The following is a 17,114-nucleotide window of genomic DNA, read 5'->3' on the forward strand; positions in this document are numbered from 1 at the left end:
TGTTTTGTGGCTCCGTACACATTTTAGGATTGTTCTAATTCTGCAGAAAATGCCATTGAAATGTTGATAGGGATTGCATTGAATCTGTAGATTGCTTTGGGTAATATGGACAGTTTAACAGCATTATTTCTTCCAATCCATGAGCACAGGATATCTTTCCATTTATTTATGTCTTCTTTCATCTTTCATCAAAGTCCTATATAGTAATCAGTGTATATAGGTCTTTTACTGCCTTGGTTAAGTTTATTCCTAGGTATTTTATTATTTTTGATGCAATTATAAATGGGATTGCTTTTTAAATTTCCTTCTATTTTGTTATTAGTGTATAAAAACATGACTTTTTTGTATATTGATTTTGTACTTTGCTGAACTTTAACAAATTTGAATTTGTTTATTCTAACAGGTTGTTTTTTTTTTTTTTTTTGATGGAGTTTTCAGGATTTAAAATGTTTATTTTTGAGAGAGAGAGAGAGAGCCCACATGTGAGCAGGGGAGGAGCAGAAAGGGAGGGGGGACAGAGGATCTGAAAGAGGTTCTGTGCTAATAGCAGAAAGCCCACTGCAGGGCCCAAATTAATGAACCGTGAGCTCATGACCCAAGCCAAAGTCAGACACTTAACCAACTGAGCCACTCAGGTGCCCCTCAGGGTTTTTTTTATATATAAAATCATGTTGTCAGCAAATAGTGACAGTTTTATTTCTTCCTTTGTAGGTTAGATGCTTTTTACTTCTTTTTCCTGTCTGATTGCTCTGGCTGGGATTTACAATGCCATGTTGAATAAAAGTGGTGAGAGTAGGTGTTCTTTTTCCTGACATTAAAGGAAAAGCTTTCAGCTTTCACTGTTAAGTATGATAGTAGTGGGCTTGTCATATATGGCCTTATTCTCTTCAAATAATTTTTCTGCCCCCTTTTCTCCTTTCTCCTCCTCCTCCCATGCAAATGTTAATACATTTGATGGAGTCACTGAGTTCCCTAAGTTTATTCTCATTTTGCATTTTTTTTTCTCTTTTGTCCATCTTGATTACTTTCCATTACTCTTCTAGGTGGTCAATTCCTTCTTCTGCTTCTTCCAGCCTGCTGTTCATTGCATTAAGCATGTTTCTAATCTCATTTATTGCACTCTTCATTTCTGATAATTTTTTTAATCTATGTATTAAGGGTTTCACTGATGTCTTCCACTCTTTTCTCAAGTCCAGTGAGTATCCTTATGATCATTGCTTTAAATACTCCATCAGACATGTTACTTATATCTGTTTCATTTAGATCTCTGTCTGTGGCCTCATCCTGTTCCATTTGGTACCTCTTCTCATTTTAGGTCTCTGTGCCTATTTCTGTTTGTTAGGAAAGTCGACTAGGTCTCCTGCTCTTGAGGGCCTTAGTGCCCTGTTTGTGCTCTTAGTGCCCTTAGTGCCCTGCTCTTGAGGTCTTGTAGTGCCCTGCTGCATAGTGTCCCCTTTTCCCCCAGGGCCTGGTACTTCCGAGTGTTCCTCATGTGTGCTGTGTGTGTTCTGCTGTTTTCTCTTGGATGCTTTATCCTTCCAGCTAGTCGTCTGCAGATTATTTGCCTGTTGTGGGTGATGTTTTATCCTTGGCCTGAATGTAGCACATTTTAACTAGATGTGCTCTTGTCTGCCTGTGAAATAAGACCTGTTGCCACTGTCACTGGAACGGAGGCCCTGCAAAATTCCCAGGTTGGGAGATGCAGTATTGGCAGGGATGTGGGCCAGTCTTCTGAGGGAGGGGGCCCACTCCACTAGGATTAAGGCAATCATGACTAGGAAGGGTAGTTCTACCAGACCATGGAGGGTGCTGAGCTTGGTGTAAACAAGTTAGGCAGCAAGTGAGCAAGTGTCTGTGCTATGCTGGTTCCCGCAGGTGTCCCTGTGTTTATGTCGAGGGGTGGGGGAGGGAAATGGCATCTACCAGTTCCTTTGTTCCTGCAGGATCTCTCCATGAATTCTGCCTCTTTGGGACACACTACAAGATGAGCAAATAACCTCCCCACTCCGTGCCCCAGGCATTCTTCGGCTCACTGTCCACAAGCTGTTTGCTCTGCCTTCTCTCCAAAAGCAGTCCCAAGGCCTCCTGTCTCTATGTGATCCTGCTGACTTTTAGAACTCCAGGCTTTAAACCCTACTGGATGCAAGTACTCATGAAATTTGGCCCCTCTTGCTTTCCAAGCTAATTGCTATGGGGATTCATTTTCCCCATGCTTTCCCATGTGCTAGTCTGTCTCTTGCCCTTCTCTGTGACCATGGCTCTCTCCCCGCAAATGTCAGCCACGATCCATTTCTCTCCCAGACCACATCTCCACACTTCCTACCTTCTTTGATGTGGCCTCTTCTCTACCTTCAGTTGTGGAGTTTGTTCTGCCTGCCAGTCTTTAAGTTGATTTCTGGAGTATTTAGGATGATTTGATATTTAGTTGTATTTGTGGGACAAGGCAAGCCTAGAGTCCTCCTACTCTGCCACATCATCCTCTCCCCAACCCCCAAAATATTTTTGTTAAGGTTTTGCTGTATCTATGTTAATGTGGGTATTGCTCTGTAATTTGTCTTAATATCATTCTCCATATGTAGTATCATGTTATTATTGGGTTCACTTAATTAGTTGGGAAATGTATGAACCTTGTTTTGGAAGACTTGTGCACAATTGGTATTGTTTCAGCTTTACATATGCTGTAAAAGTTCTAAAATGTTCCAGGGCTGACCCTAAGCTGACAGCTACATAGAAAACAGGGACAGGAGTCCTACAACCACAAGGAACTTAAATTGTCCAACAACTCGGTGCGCCTGGGTGGCGCAGTCGGTTAAGCGTCCGACTTCAGCCAGGTCACGATCTCGCGGTCCGTGGGTTCCAGCCCCGCGTCGGGCTCTGGGCTGATGGCTCAGAGCCTGGAGCCTGTTTCCGATTCTGTGTCTCCCTCTCCTTCTGCCCCTCCCCCGTTCATGCTGTCTCTCTCTGTCCCAAAAATAAATAAACGTTGAAAAAAAAAAATTGTCCAACAACTCAAAAGAGTAGGAAACAATCTGTTTTAGACCCTCCAGAAAAGAACACATCCCCTGCCAACACCTTGATTTTAGCCCATTGAGACCTGTCCTGTGTAGGTCCTGGGTAGGACTTACAACCCACAGTGCTATAATAAATTTGTGTGGTTTAAGCCATAGGTCTGTGGTGATGTGTTAGGACAGCAATGGAAAGCTAATACATCAACATCATTCTGTGAGCATTTCTTAGCTAATTGAAGAATATTTCCTAGGCTCATGTACCTTTCCTGCCCCCAACCTGAACATAGCCTCTTTTCCGAGTGTGGGTTCTTTTTATTGAAAAATTACATTTACAAGACAATAATTGGCCACTAAATATGCTGATGTCTACTGCAGTGCCACTGCTTTCTAGGCTGAGAAGAGATAGGGGTTATGTACACAGGTACATCTACACACATTGAATTCTACATTTAAACCTACAAAGATTTCACAAGATTGGATAAAGACTGATAAGACCCCAGTATACTCAGAAAGACTTTTATTTACAGACAAGATATAGTACCATAAAAGAAAAAGAAGAGAATACCAAACGTGCAGTCACTAACAAATAAATTGAACTTCATGAAAATTAATAAATTCTGCCCTAGGGAAGAGACTGTTAAGAAATGAAAATCAAAGGCACAGACTGTGAGAGAACACTGGTAAAGATACACCAAATAAGGAACTTCTATCTATGTAGAATATATCAAATCACAAAATAGTAAGAAACCAACCAAGTTTTCTAAAAGTAGGCAAAAAACCACAGACAATTCCCTAAGGAAGATACATGGGTGGCAGATAAACACAGAGAATAATGCTCAACACTGACGCACTATGGAGATGCAAGGTAAAACTACACACCTACTAGAGTGGCTGAAATGAATAAAAGGCCTGTGTCTTACATACAAAGGTCAGCAATGTGAGGAAACTGGAAATCGAATATACTCTAGGAGGAAATATGAAATGTCACAGCTATCTAGGACACAACTTGGCAAGTTCTTACAAAGTTAAATAGATCAACTTCCTGCATAACAGTGTGAGGAACTTTGTGGGCCTGCTTATTAAAATTGGGGAAAATTATAAAAACACAACTTAAAGTCTCTGGAAATGGTCCTAAGGGTATACTGCAAACAAGAAAACATTTCCTCAAGAACACCTAATATTCAGTAAGAACAGCAAGAGCCAGTCACATCTGAACCAAGACCATTACCTCTCCCCATTCCAGTGACAGAGGTAGAAACTCTGCTCCAAATGGATACATCCAGGAACACGGGACTCCCTCTTCCTGGAGCTCCGAGGCAGAGGCCGACCTTCTCAGGAGGCAGTATGTCAGCATAGCTGGATGAGTGATGGTCCACTGCGGCTCCCTCACGAAGGCTATGTGCAGAGCTCCTCTGTCTGAAGTTAGGATGCCCGTGAGACCACACGTGCACTGCACTCCTAAAGCTTCTCTCCAGTGTGAACATTCTGATGCCCAACAAGGTTAAGTCTGTGGCTGAAGCCAAAAGACTCTTCACATTGACTGTATTCATCAGCCTATCTGGACTGAAGCTTCCACTGCTGAATCAGAGCAGACCTTTGGTAAAAGGCTTTTCCACATTAGTTGCATTCAAGACCTTTCTCCACTGTGAACTTTCTGGTGTTGAATGAGGTTGAAACGCTGGCTAAAGGATTTCCCACAATTACTGCACTCATAAGGCATTTCTCCAGTGTGAATCCTCCGGTGTTTAACAAGGCTGGAGCTGTGGCGAAAAAACTTCCCACATTCCCTGCACTCATAAGGTCTCACTCCAGTGTGAACCCTCTGGTGTTTAACGAGGCTGGAATTCTCACTGAAGAATCTCCCACATTCGTTGCACTTAAAAGGCTTTTCTCCAGTGTGAACTTTTCGATGTTGCATGAGGCTAGAGCTTTGGCTAAAAAATTTCCCACATTCGCTGCACTCGTAAGGCCTTTCTCCAGTGTGAACCCTCCAGTGATTAATAAGGCTTGACTTGTGGCTATAGAATTTCCCACATTCACTGCACTTATAAGGTCTTTCTCCAGTGTGAACTCTCTGGTGTTTCATGAGGCTTGAGTTAAAGCTAAAGAATTTCCCGCATTGGCTGCACTCATAAGGCCTCACTCCAGTGTGGATCCTGTGATGCTGAACCAGCGTGGAATTATGCCTGAAAGCTTTTCCACATTCACTGCATGTAAAAGGCTTTTCTCCAGTGTGGACTCTCTGGTGTTGAATGAGGTCGGCATTGCGGCTAAAGGATTTTCCACACTCCCTACACCCGTAAGGCCTTTCTCCAGTGTGAACTATTTGGTGTATAAAAAGGTTTGATTTATGGCTAAATAACTTCCCGCATTCACTGCACTCATAAGGCTTTTCTCCAGTATGTAGTCTCTGGTGCTGAACAAGTAAGTATTTCTGACCAAAGGCTTTCCCACATTCACTGCATTCGTAATGCCTTTTTCCAGGCTGGAAGGCCTCCCCACCTTCGGTGCTCCTATGTGGCTTCCCTCCACTGTGGGTCACCTGATGGTTAAGAAAACCAGCACTAACTGGGAAGTCCTTCCCACCCTCCTCGCCCTCTTCTCTCCTTAAAGATCTCTCTCCACAGTGCAGCTTCTGCTGTTGAAGTTTTGCTCTGAACACTCCTTCTACATAAACACTCTGCCCAGAAGGCGCTTCCTCGACCTCTGTTCTACGCCGCAAACCTGAAAGCAAAGAGATGCTGGTGAAGTGTGTGTGCACTTCCATGCAGGGGAGGGGGGAGCACGCTTACAGATGTGTCCGACCCACCCAGGAATCAGTCCACAGTATTGCCGGCAGAATCGGGCCTGGGGTTCGGGGCCAGGGAGGGCCTGCTGTGCAGTGCCAGGCCTGGTGGGCTCACACACTGGCGAGGGGCCTCATGAGCAGCAAGGACACAAGGATGGGGTGTAGGCTGGGTCTCCAACACATTCCTCTGCAAATGGCCTTCAGCAAGGCCGCTGAGGGCACAGGAACACCGTGCGGAAGGGTGTGTCCAGGCCCAGAAGAAATCAAATGCAACTGAACAGCTGGTGTTCAAGGACCATTAAAGATACGTGCATGCCTCATGACACATTCGGTGAATGCCTGTACTGTAACCTTGAAAACTCCATATTCTCCCACTGCCTCTACATCCCCACAAACAGGCTGTGAGCTATGTGACCATGTGCACTAGTGTGACTAGGTGGGGCCCTGCCACAAGTCCCCCTTCCTACCCGCCCATGACTGGGACCTGGTGCCATTCAAACGCACCAATGAAATTCCCTCACTCCTTTTCTTGTGCGCCCCCCCTGCCTCCCAGTTCAAGCACTTGCCCACAGGTCGCCTCTATGTCCCAGCCTGGCTGAACTCCCTCCCTGTGCTCTCCCTCCCAGCGGAGTATAAATTTTGTTTATTCCCGCGCCTGCCCCACAAGCGAATACAAAATGGTTGGCGTCACAAACAGGATGGTCTGGTCACAGGGCGAAGATTTAGGAAATTTCTGGAACTGCTCGGTTTATTAACCCGCTGTCCCAGACGGGCTCCACCACCTGGGGAGGCAGTGCAGTGCTCCTATGTGCTGGTTTGAGCTGTTGTGTCGCCTCTCAGGCACTGCCAAGGCTTTCCACACTAAATTGTGGAGTTCATTCTCCTAAAATACCCCGAGACTTCACTTCTTGCCAGGCCTGACTCAACAGGGTGGTGGGGATGGGGACTGGGTGAGTGTCCAGGGCTCCCTGATTAAGGGGCAGACTGGTATAGTTGGCTAAACATCTATGAAGTCTCCATGGGGATTGAGGGTGAGGGTGGAAGGGCAGGCTCCCCGCAGCCAGCAAAGACACTGAATGTCAGGCGTGGGCCATTAGCTGTTTGTCAACAGAGGAGGGCTGGGTGACCTTCGGGAGATGCCTCCCGTGTGCTTGCGGCACCAGCACGGGGAAGTTCCTCACGTTCCCACTCAAGTCCGTGTTCCTCCTCAGACCCAACCACCGATTTGCACCCCTTCAATGGGAGTCTACTGTGGCCCCCCATGAGGGTCAGTACTACGGGCACCCCCTTCTCCACCGTGTTGTGTTGCTGCTGTTGCTATTTGTCTCCCAAACCCATGGGTATCAATGGGTCCCGTCCCTGGAGGTAAGTAGCTCAAAATATTAGGCCCAGGATCTCGGCAGGAACATTCAATTCTAGCACCTCCCAATAATCAGAGGAGGTGAACCAATGATTCAAGAAAGGTAAAACAACTTTGAAACATTTCTGGGTTCTGATTAGTGCTGCTGCCTGCCAACTGCGATCTCTGCTCCCAAGGGATAAGACCAACCCCCCCCCCCCCCCAAAGGTCATCTGGCCACCACAGCTCTCCTCAATGGATTCCAACCCAGCTGAGGTCACCCACAGAGATGGGGCCACAGGAAGAAAGCATCCAAGGTCTTTCAGACCCAGCAGGTCAAGAACACAGGAGATCACAGGGAACTAGAAGCTAAAATTCATAACTTCACAAGATTGGAAATCCAAACTATTAAAGATTCTGTGCAAAGAGATGGAGCGGGGAAGGAGCTCAGTGGTTACCGAGAGTATTTACTACGGGCGCGCAGCTCTTGTTCACAGAGCCCCAGAGATGAGGCAGCTGCTGGCATCACTTCAAAGAGCTGAAGATGCATCATCTACTTCAGGATCCTCTGGCTCACCAAGGCCAATCTCACATGGTATTTGGGGCTGAAGGCACCCAAGGAGGACACAGGGTATCCCCAATGTCAGCGCAGGGGTGACAGAGGCTAGAACTTTTTGAGGTTATATCAAAGCCTCAGGTGAGGAATCTGAACCCTCTCCCACCCCTCAGGATTCAGAAGCCCTGCCTCCGTGGACTTGGGTTTCCACGGCCTGGAGATGGCTGACAGAAAACCATCCCACTACCAGGGATGCCCTCATGCTCCTCCGCAAAAATCAGAAAGGTTCAGTGGACCTATCAGTGCTTTGAACATTCAGACAAGAACAATCCAGAGGAGCCTCTTTGTCACGGAGTCTAGGAGTTGTTCTTGAAGGCACCCTTCCCAATTCACAGCAGAGCTGCTTAATTTTATCGGCATGTCCACGCCAAGCAGGATGGAATGGATTTCCCGACAAGCCATAGGGCTCCACCTGCCATGACTTACCTCACAAAGTCTGACTTTCCACACTCTGCCTCCTAGGATGCAGACACCCGCCCCCCCCCCCCCACCTCCACTATTCAGCCTGCTCTGTCCTTCCCAATTTGCTGATGCTGCTTCTGGGCGATGTGGCTTTGCCTCATTTACTGACAGCTGAGACACCCTATGAACTACTAGTCAAGCTATCCCCAAATTATAACAACTAAAGGAGATTAAAAGAGCCTCACCCATTATTACCCAGAGGTCTGTAGGCTTAGGGAACCACTCCTCTGGAACCACCCAACGATGCTTCCAGCTCCGAAAATGGCAGCCGCCAAGGCCTCTCCAGTGAGGATTCAGCGGGGCCTCAGGCCCGGTCACACTCCCCAAGGGCAATCACCCATATATAACTCTGGTAGTTCACTGGAACTCTAAAAATAAACATTTCCTAACTTTACAGACTACAGGAGCCCAAGCTACCATCATTCCAAGCAACCCAACTCAGATTTAAAGGAGGTGCCCCTTTTAAACTACAGGGTAATGCCAGTAAAACAATTCATGGCAACAAAAGTGCACTTGCTGTCAATACTGCAACAATCCTCATTAAACGGCTGCCTGTCACAGTGGCCCCTAATGCTTTGAGTCTTCCTGCTGTAGACAGAGATACCACTGCAGGCCGTGTACAAAGCTGGACAAGCCATAGTCCCTGGCCCTGCCAGTAAGAATCACCAAGTGAGAGCCGGGGGCGCCCCTGCTGGTGAAGGCAGTAAATACACCACAGTATCACCTGAAACAAGGGGGCCTTCAGAGGACTGTTCGAGATCTACTAAAGGAAGGGGCCATTCTTCTAATTTCCTCTTTCAGTAACCCTGTTTGGCCAGTCATCAAGGCTTCTACCAACAGTGCCACTTAACTATCGCTTAAGTTCCCCCCAGCGAGGCTCTAATACCTAACACAACTGAACTAAAGGGTGCCCAGGGACTATTTTGCTGTGGTAGATCTGGGCAGTGTATTTTATTCAGTAACTACTACCAGTCATAGCCCGTGTGCCTTTGCCTTTCAAGGAACCCAACACACATTTACTGAGTTGTCCACCAGTGACTTAGCCCGGCCACCGTCCACCATCTCTCAGGACCCAGAAAGGGTCCCCCCAGGCACCTTGTCTGCTTATACCACCTGCCTTTGTCCCCAACTATACTCCCCGGGAGTGGCTGCACATTACAATGACGTCACTCTCACAGGCCTTCCTCTTGTGCCCAGGAACCAGCCACGCTTGACCAATGCCCCCGTTAGGGCTCTTGCCTCCTCGCGGGCACATTGGCCTTCAAGTAACAGCGCCTCTGGATTCCACTACAACCCAAACTCATGGGTACACCACTTTCTGTACTTTCCGCTGCTGACCCCAGGAGTCTGTACGCCAGTGTGCGGTGCTCACACTGGGGATCCCCACAGCTCTTCATCCGCCGGGTACCCACCCCCTTTGCTATCGACCCCAGGAAAAACAGGCAACACTTATTCCCATCTGAGTAGGCCTGGCCATACCACGGGAGACACCAGAGCTGGCCCCAGTTCAGCAGCCTTTTTCAAGTGGGATTACAACATGACTGCCCACCAGCACCTTCTGGCGGCCTCTCAAGGTCACAGACAAAGGCTGTACTAAACACTGGTCCGCGTGCAACAAGCCCACGAGTCTCTAAGCCCACGTGGCCACGGATAACAGACTGGCTTACAACTGTTTACCAGCCAGGAGAGGAGGTGTTCGTGTTCCTCGGGGTACTTCCTGCTGAATGTAAATCACTAATTCTAGATAGCTATAAGCCGAGCTTTGAAGATTAGGCCAAGAGAAAAATCTTTCAGGGGCGCCTTAGCTGGTTAAGCATCCGACTCTTGATCTGGGCTCAGGTCCTGATCTCACGGTTTGTGGGCTCGAGCCTTGCTGACAGCAGGGAGCCTGCCTGGGATTCTCTCTCTCCTCTCTCTCTCTGCCCCTCTCTCCGCTTATGCGCGCTCTCTCTCTCAAAATAAATGATAAGCATTAAAAAAAAAAAAATCTTTCATAATGTAACCAAAACCTTCCAACAGCTTCCCTTAAACCAAGAGGTACCTGACCGGTTCTCCTGGCTTTCCCCCACTAAGTGCAGTGTCTGGCTGAGGCCTGGGTTTCAAGCCCTCACCCTGTGCCTAGGACCCCTCCCCGCGGTCTGCATCAGAGCTTGCCTTGGGTGGCTAGACCAAGCTACGCCAGGCACCTCTAACATCCCCACCCCCAGGAGGCAAGTGTGAGCCATCCCACCTCGTCCTGCCGATGGGGTTGAGCCACCACAGGCTCAATTGTACTGTAACCTTTTAAACTTCTGTATTTTCCTGCTGCCTCAACATCCCCACAAACAGGCTGTGAGCACTCCACCCAGGGACCAGCCTACCCAAGTGATGTCCTGTCACAAGTCCCCCTTCTTGACCTCTCCTGTGACCTAGTGACATTCGAATGTTCCAAATGACATGTGCTCACAGCTGTTCTTGCGTCCGCCCCCTGACCCACCGGTCCTCACTCACTCTCTGCTTCCCCCTGCTTGGCTGAGCCCACTCCCCGAGTGCTCCCTCCCACGTGAACCCCTCCCCACACACCCCCAGTGTGTCGTGACTATCTCTGGACCTGCTTATGACCCCCCACACACATACCCCGAGCGTGTCGTGACGGTCTCTGGACCTGCTTGTGACCCCCCTACACACCCACACACCCCCAGCGTGTCGTGACTGTCTCTCTGGACCTGCTGCACATAATAAACTTTGCTTTTTCCTGAGCTGCTCTTGACTCTCCTCTTGTGGCTCTGCCCAACAGACCATCTCATAAAACACAAAACAAGGCCACTGTTGGGGAACACTGCAGAGGGAGCAGTGGGGAAGATCAGGTGAGATCCGGAGGACGGGCAGAGGGAAGGGGATGGTCCTCAGTCAGAGATCAGAGTAGACGTGGTAAAAGCACAACTGAGAAAGAAAAGCTGGAACTCAGCTGTGGCCTGGGCCTCGGCACCCAACCACCAGGGTCCCGTGCAAGGACTCCTGGTATGACCTGAGCCCGTCCCTGAGTTCACATCTGCCCAGCCCCTCCCTCCAAGTACCTCTTGGCATGGCTGCAGTCATGACTCCACGGGGAGGCAAGGAGGGCTGTCTCCACCACTCCAACTGGGTAATTTCATGACTCCTGGAAGACGCAAGTCCTAAGGGAGAGATAAGACAGGTAGATCAAAGCGACCCACCTCATGACAGACCACAGGAAAGAAAACTAAATATTACAGAAGAATCTTAGAAGACACTCCTGCAGGAACAGCCCAGTCAAGCAGTGGCTCTGTCGGTGCCTCAATAGCTGTTATAGGCACATCCCACACGTCAGCCAGAGAACAGGGCAGAGCGTGGGGCACAGAGCGGCCATGGACCTTCACGGCATCCCTGGGCCAGGGAGAGGCGACAGGGTGTGACCCACTAGGCTGACTGCAAGACTCCTGATCCCCAAACTTTCCTGCATGGCTTTGGAGCAGCGAGCATTCAGGCAGCTCAAGAACAGTAGGGGTAGTGCACGGAGCCCAGGCCGTCAGAGCACCTACTCAAGAACACAGGGAAGAAGTGCCCACAGTCTGGCTTTGGAAAGGCCAAACCAGCCCGTGAGGGAAAGGGGAAGAGCAGAGCCCAGCCCAGGACACGGCACTGGGTTGTGAGGACCTTACCCAGAGAGGCCATCAGTGCAAAGTTCTCCAGCATCACATCACGGTACAGGAGTCTCTGGGCTTCATCAAGGAGACCCCACTCTTCCCAGGAGAAGCGGACAGCCACGTCCTCAAAGGTCACACAGCCCTGTCAAGATGGGGCAGCTGAGTTTATGTGTACCCTCCTTTCCCAGGACTCCAGCCATCCCCACAAACGTCCTCACCTCAGAGGAGCCATTGATGCCTGCTTGCTCCTCACTGTCCCGATAAGCACTGTTCAGACCTCAGCAACAACAGGTGGGCAGGAAAATGCCACCTGAGTTCTGGGCCTGGCATGCAGAGCGTCACCCTTCTGCCAGACAATTCACTTGGAGTCCCCCAGACTGTGCTTCCCAAACACAACTAACTTGGGGCCACTGTGCTCCCTTCAGCCCCTGTACAAGGGCCTGGAGCCATCCCAACACGCACGTCACTGTGCCACACCTCCCTTCGTATCTCCGCACCCCCCCCCCCCCAACGCCATGCATCTCCCTGGCCTCACCAAATGCCACTGTATGCCTTGGCACATGTAATCAGAACTCCATCCTATCCCGGACTTCCCAAGGCAACCCCCAGGCCTGTTTTCGAGGCCTTCCTGCCTGGCCCTTGTCCTCGCTTCGTCCTCAGCCACCAGGAACCACACACAGATGTCAGACGCCCTCGGCTCTCCTCCACTGCCATGTTGCAAAGGTGTCCCCTCACCCGTCTCAGTTTCCTCTGACACTTCTGTGAGCCGAAGCCCACCCGTCTCTCACACGAGGCTGGCCAATTCTCCCCAAAGACCCCATGTGATCTTGAGCTAATCTCCTGGTCCCAGCAAAGGTCAGAACAGGAGCCTGGGGAGCCTGGAGCTGGATGAATAAGCAGAGGTGCCATCTTCACTGTCACCTCACTGCCCCGTCCCCACATCCATCTCATGGCCACAGGCCACCAGCCAGACCCTCCACACTCCTACACGCGGTCCCCATGGACACTGTTCTCCCTCAGGAGTCTTTGTGAAGCCTACCACCCCTACCCAGGTGTCCAGCAAGGCTTGGTCCTTGGCCCCACACCCCCCTTCCCTTGTTACCATACGGCATCGCCACCAGGGCCTGAAGATGCTCCTGCCAAATCTGATCCACGGCTCCATTCTGATCCACGCACCGTCCGTACCATGGGCGTCTCCAATCTGAGCGCTTCAGCTCAGCTCCAGACTTGTGTGTCTGGGCGCCCCCTCGACACATCCACTTGAGGGTCCCTGAGGCATCTCATTCGACACAGCCCAAACCCGACTCCTGGTATTCCCGCTGAAAATGACTCTTACCACCGAGTCGGCCCTGGTGCTACGTGCCCGCTTCCAGCTGCTAAGACCAAACATCTCGGAGCCACCACGGACTCTTGTACTTCTTCCTCCCACCCTCCACGTCACAAAGTCTGCTCAGACCTACTGATAAGCAGACACAGATTCCAATATATCTCCCGCCTCTGCAGCCGCCACCAACACTCACCTGACTATTGTGGCTGCCACCTCCCCACGTCTGCTCCTGGCCACTACTCCAGCTCCAATTTCTATTTCCTGCTGTTTCCACCACACACAACAGAGACCTAAAGTTGCATGAGCATTCATGGCCCAGCCTCACCTCTAGCATTTTCCAACGTTTCTCACTGTGAATGTGATGCCTTATAAACCTAATGCCACTGGTTGCCAGGAATGGGAACCAATCTGTTAAATTCCCGGTCTGGACTCAGGCCCCCGACCTTAGGTGATCACCGTCCAGGGATGTAGGATGGAGGGGTGGGGAGAGTAGTGGGGAAAGAGTCACAGAATCCTGGAGACCACGTAGATGGGAACTGAGCAGAGACACCCCTCATGACCCTCTGCACGGTCTGGAAGCAAATCTGCAGCCAACAAGAACCTACAGAAAAGCAAGGCTGGGAGAGGCAGGCAACAGTGTTGGGCCACAAAGGCCGCTCAAGGGCCTCACACCACCCGGGCCTCGGTCCTCAGGGATGCGTCTTACCCGCTGCGTGACTTTGGACAAATACTCAACCACCCTGTGCCTCAGCGTTGGCATCTGTGAAATGGGAATAACAGTGGTGTCCATCCAGTGGGGCAACCGTTTATATCAAACTCATCCCTATGTGTCAAGTACTGAGTAGTGACTCTTACTCTCCTCATAATTAACACTTTTATCAACATTTTTTAGGTTTATTTATTTTGAGAGAGAGAGAGCACACAGACAGGGGAGGAGCAGAGAGAGAGGAAGGGAGGGAGAGAGGGAGAGAGGGAGAGAGGGAGAGAGAGAGACAGAGAGACAGAGAGAGGGAGAAAGGGAATCCTAAGCAGGCTCCGCGCTGTCAGCGTGGAGCCCGATTTGCGGCTTGAATTCATGAACCATGAAATCATGATCTGAGCTGAAACCAAGAGTCAGACGCTTGACCAACTGAGCCACCCAGGAACCCCCTTTTGTCAACATTTTCAGTGAAAATGCACTGACAATATTGAAAGTGTATTTTGTACATGCCTTTTAACTAATAGAATGTGATATTCGAGGCATTTGATTTCAATCAGATGCTTAGCAGTACATTAAAACCTCAATTATTGGGGTGCCTGGGTGGCTCAGCCAGTTAAGTGTCTGACTTCAGCTCAGGTCACAATCTCACAGTTCGTGGGTTCCAGCCCCACGTCGGGCTCTGTGCTGACAGCTCGGAGCCCGGAGCCTGCTTCAGGTTCTGTGTCTCCCTCTCTCTCTGCCCCTCCTCCACTTGCACTCTAGCTCACTCTCAAAAATAAACATATTTAAAAATTAAAAAAAAACAAACCCTCAGTTATTAAGGGCTTACATCAACTTAGCTCATTAAATTTTTATTGTCATTGCCAATGTATGTATGCGTATACACACATGTGTGTATGTGTACACGTGTATGCACATGCATATATACACATATGTATGTATTTTTATCAATTAATGTTTAAATAAGCACTTACTCACATAAAGTCACAAGTTAATAAACTGGGAGCTCGGGCAGAGGAAATAGAGTAGATACTAGCTCTTGCGGCCCCTGGCTGTTTGCTGTGCTCTCCCCTAAGGGCAGTCCTGATGCGGCCTTTCCAGAGACTCAGCCCTCCAGCCCTGAAGGCTGCGGAAACTTAAGCACCAAGAGGGGCTGCTCCACGCACCGGACTGGCCTTTCCTTTCCTCCACAAGGAGCGGACACGGGGGTCCTGCTGAGGCTGGAATGGCAACCATCTCGGTCTCCCTTCCAGTCCTGGGTCCTTACACCCTATAACCCTCCACTGACTCACACACCCACCAGAACCACGTGGGACCACGGGATCGACCACTTTGGAAGCAGCCCCGCCTCCAGGCCCATCTGAAATATGAACTTGGCAATTCTTCTTCCTAAATAGGAGTCCCAGGCCTTGCCCTGATTCAGGACAATGCCTACCAGCCCTCGGTTTCACACAGACCTCTCCCCAGAACTTGAGACGCGAGTGAGCAAGCTACCCACGTGACACCTGCACGCCACACGGTAACCTCGGTAATCTTGGATTACCCTGTCCCAAATCCAACTCCTACTCTTCTCCCTGAAGCGTGCTCCTGCACGAACTTCCCCATCTCCATCCTTACCGAGATTTTCAGGAAACATTTAGGGAAAAAAAGAAAAAAGCAAACAAAAACACTGATGGTCCTTCATTCCCTTCTTTCTCTCACAGCCACTTCTGATGCAGCAGGAAATTCTGTCCAGTTTTAAAACTCCATCTGAGACCTATCAGTGCACCCCCTCTCCTGCCATCGGCCCAGCCCCGGCCACAACCCTCTAGCTGTCCACTGAACGGACTTGCTCCGCCCTCCTCACTAAGACGCCTTTGAAAACTCTGAGCAACAGATGGGGTCCCTCCTATGTGCACAGCGTTCCGTGGCCACCAACGGCTCAGAGCGAAGGTTCAGCCGCTCAGGCTGCCTTTCCGCTCGTGACCCGTCCCCTCTCGAGCTGTTCCCTGGGGACAAACCCCAGGCCCTGTCCCTCTGCCTGTGACCCTCCTCTGCCTGTGACCCTCCCACACCGCATCACACTGGCTGACAGAAATGGGGACCCGACCCAGGGTCGTAAGCGTGGGCCGCCCCTTCGGACTTCGGCATGTGCGGGGAGGACCCGGGGACCAGCCCTTACCGGAGCCGGGCCCCTCCGCGCGGCCACCGCCATCGGACTCTGGGCGGAACGGCGTCCGGAGAGGAGGACCAGCACGGGCCCCGCGCACCCCGACCCCGATCCAGAATCGGGGTCACCCCCGGACGCAGCTGGCGAGCCTCGGACCGGCCTCCTCTCGCGTCTTCCCGCTCCCGTTGCCCCAGCCCCAGGGCAGCCTCCGGGAGCCTCAGATCAGACCGAGCGGCCCTAGACACCCCGAAACGCCCGCCCCTGCGGCCGCGCCATAAGTCCCGCCCAGCGCGTGCCCCACGCGGGGAAACGTCAGTTTTCATTGGCCGAGCGTGAATGCCGCGGGGCGCAGCGCCTCCTGGGTAATGTAGTTTCCACCGCCCCACCGGGAAGGCTGTGGCCAAGGCCCAGAGAGGTGGCTGGAGAAATCTGGGTCAAGAACTGTCCCAGACTCTCCAACAGAGGAGTGTAGCTGGGCCTGGATTTCAGTTTCCCCGAGCATCTGGTGCCACAGGCGTTCCTCCTCGTGAAGGACTGAAAGCGACTCTCACAGTAAAGCGGTTTCCTCGGAATGAACCAATGGTACATTACCAGACTTCCCTTGCCAAGGGGATGCCCGATATCAAAGACAGCGATGGTGAAGCAACGCCTGTTGTGTGAGGAGAAATGGCTTAGTTCTGAACGTAGGTGGGGAGGTAGTCGGGGATCCCAGGTGTTCACCTTCCTGCCTCACCCCACACATCTGTGTGTGTCTCCCCAACCCCCCCCCCCCATTTTGTAATGTTTTTAAAATTTTATTTATTGAGGGGCGCCTGGGTGGCTCAGTCGGTTGAGCGTCCGATTTCAGCTCAGGTCACGATCTCGCGGTCCACGAGTTCCCGCGTCGGGCTCTGGGCAGATGGCTCAGAGCCTGGAGCCTGCTTCCTATTCTGTGTCTCCCTCTCTCTCTGCCCCGCCCCCATTCATGCTGTGTCTCTCTCTGTCTCAAAAATAAATAAACGTTAAAAAAAAAAATTAAATGGGGCGCCTGGGTGGCGCAGTCGGTTAAGCGTCCGACTTCAGCCAGGTCACGATCTCGCGG

At 50.7% G+C, this 17,114-nt stretch overlaps 1 protein-coding gene across 1 annotated transcript; it reads right to left on the reverse strand.

The window, feature by feature from the left end:
- Positions 1-3,510: 3,510 nt before the first annotated feature.
- On the reverse strand, positions 3,511-16,307 carry LOC122494705 (zinc finger protein 773-like). Its single transcript, XM_043600094.1, has 4 exons — positions 16,046-16,307; positions 11,873-11,999; positions 11,270-11,368; positions 3,511-5,732 (listed from the first exon to the last, which is right to left on the reverse strand). The coding sequence occupies exons 1-4, from the start codon at positions 16,076-16,078 to the stop codon at positions 4,636-4,638; spliced, it is 1,356 nt and encodes a 451-aa protein (XP_043456029.1). The 5' UTR covers positions 16,079-16,307; the 3' UTR covers positions 3,511-4,635.
- Between the last annotated feature and the right edge of the window lie 807 nt (positions 16,308-17,114).

This window comes from Prionailurus bengalensis, chromosome E2 (assembly GCF_016509475.1).
Source record: "Prionailurus bengalensis isolate Pbe53 chromosome E2, Fcat_Pben_1.1_paternal_pri, whole genome shotgun sequence".
Classification (NCBI taxonomy): domain Eukaryota; kingdom Metazoa; phylum Chordata; class Mammalia; order Carnivora; family Felidae; genus Prionailurus; species Prionailurus bengalensis.

Bases quoted from the DNA above. Each gene is read 5' to 3' on its own strand.
- LOC122494705 (XM_043600094.1), bottom strand. From the start codon at position 16,078: ATGGCGGTGGCCGCGCGGAGGGGCCCGGCTCCG. The intron at 11,369-11,872 runs GTAAGGTCCTCA...TCTCTCCCTTAG, and splicing joins TGCACTGATGGCCTCTCTGG to GACTTGCGTCTTCCAGGAGT. The intron at 5,733-11,269 runs GTACTTGGAGGG...CTTTGCTTTCAG, and splicing joins GACTGCAGCCATGCCAAGAG to GTTTGCGGCGTAGAACAGAG.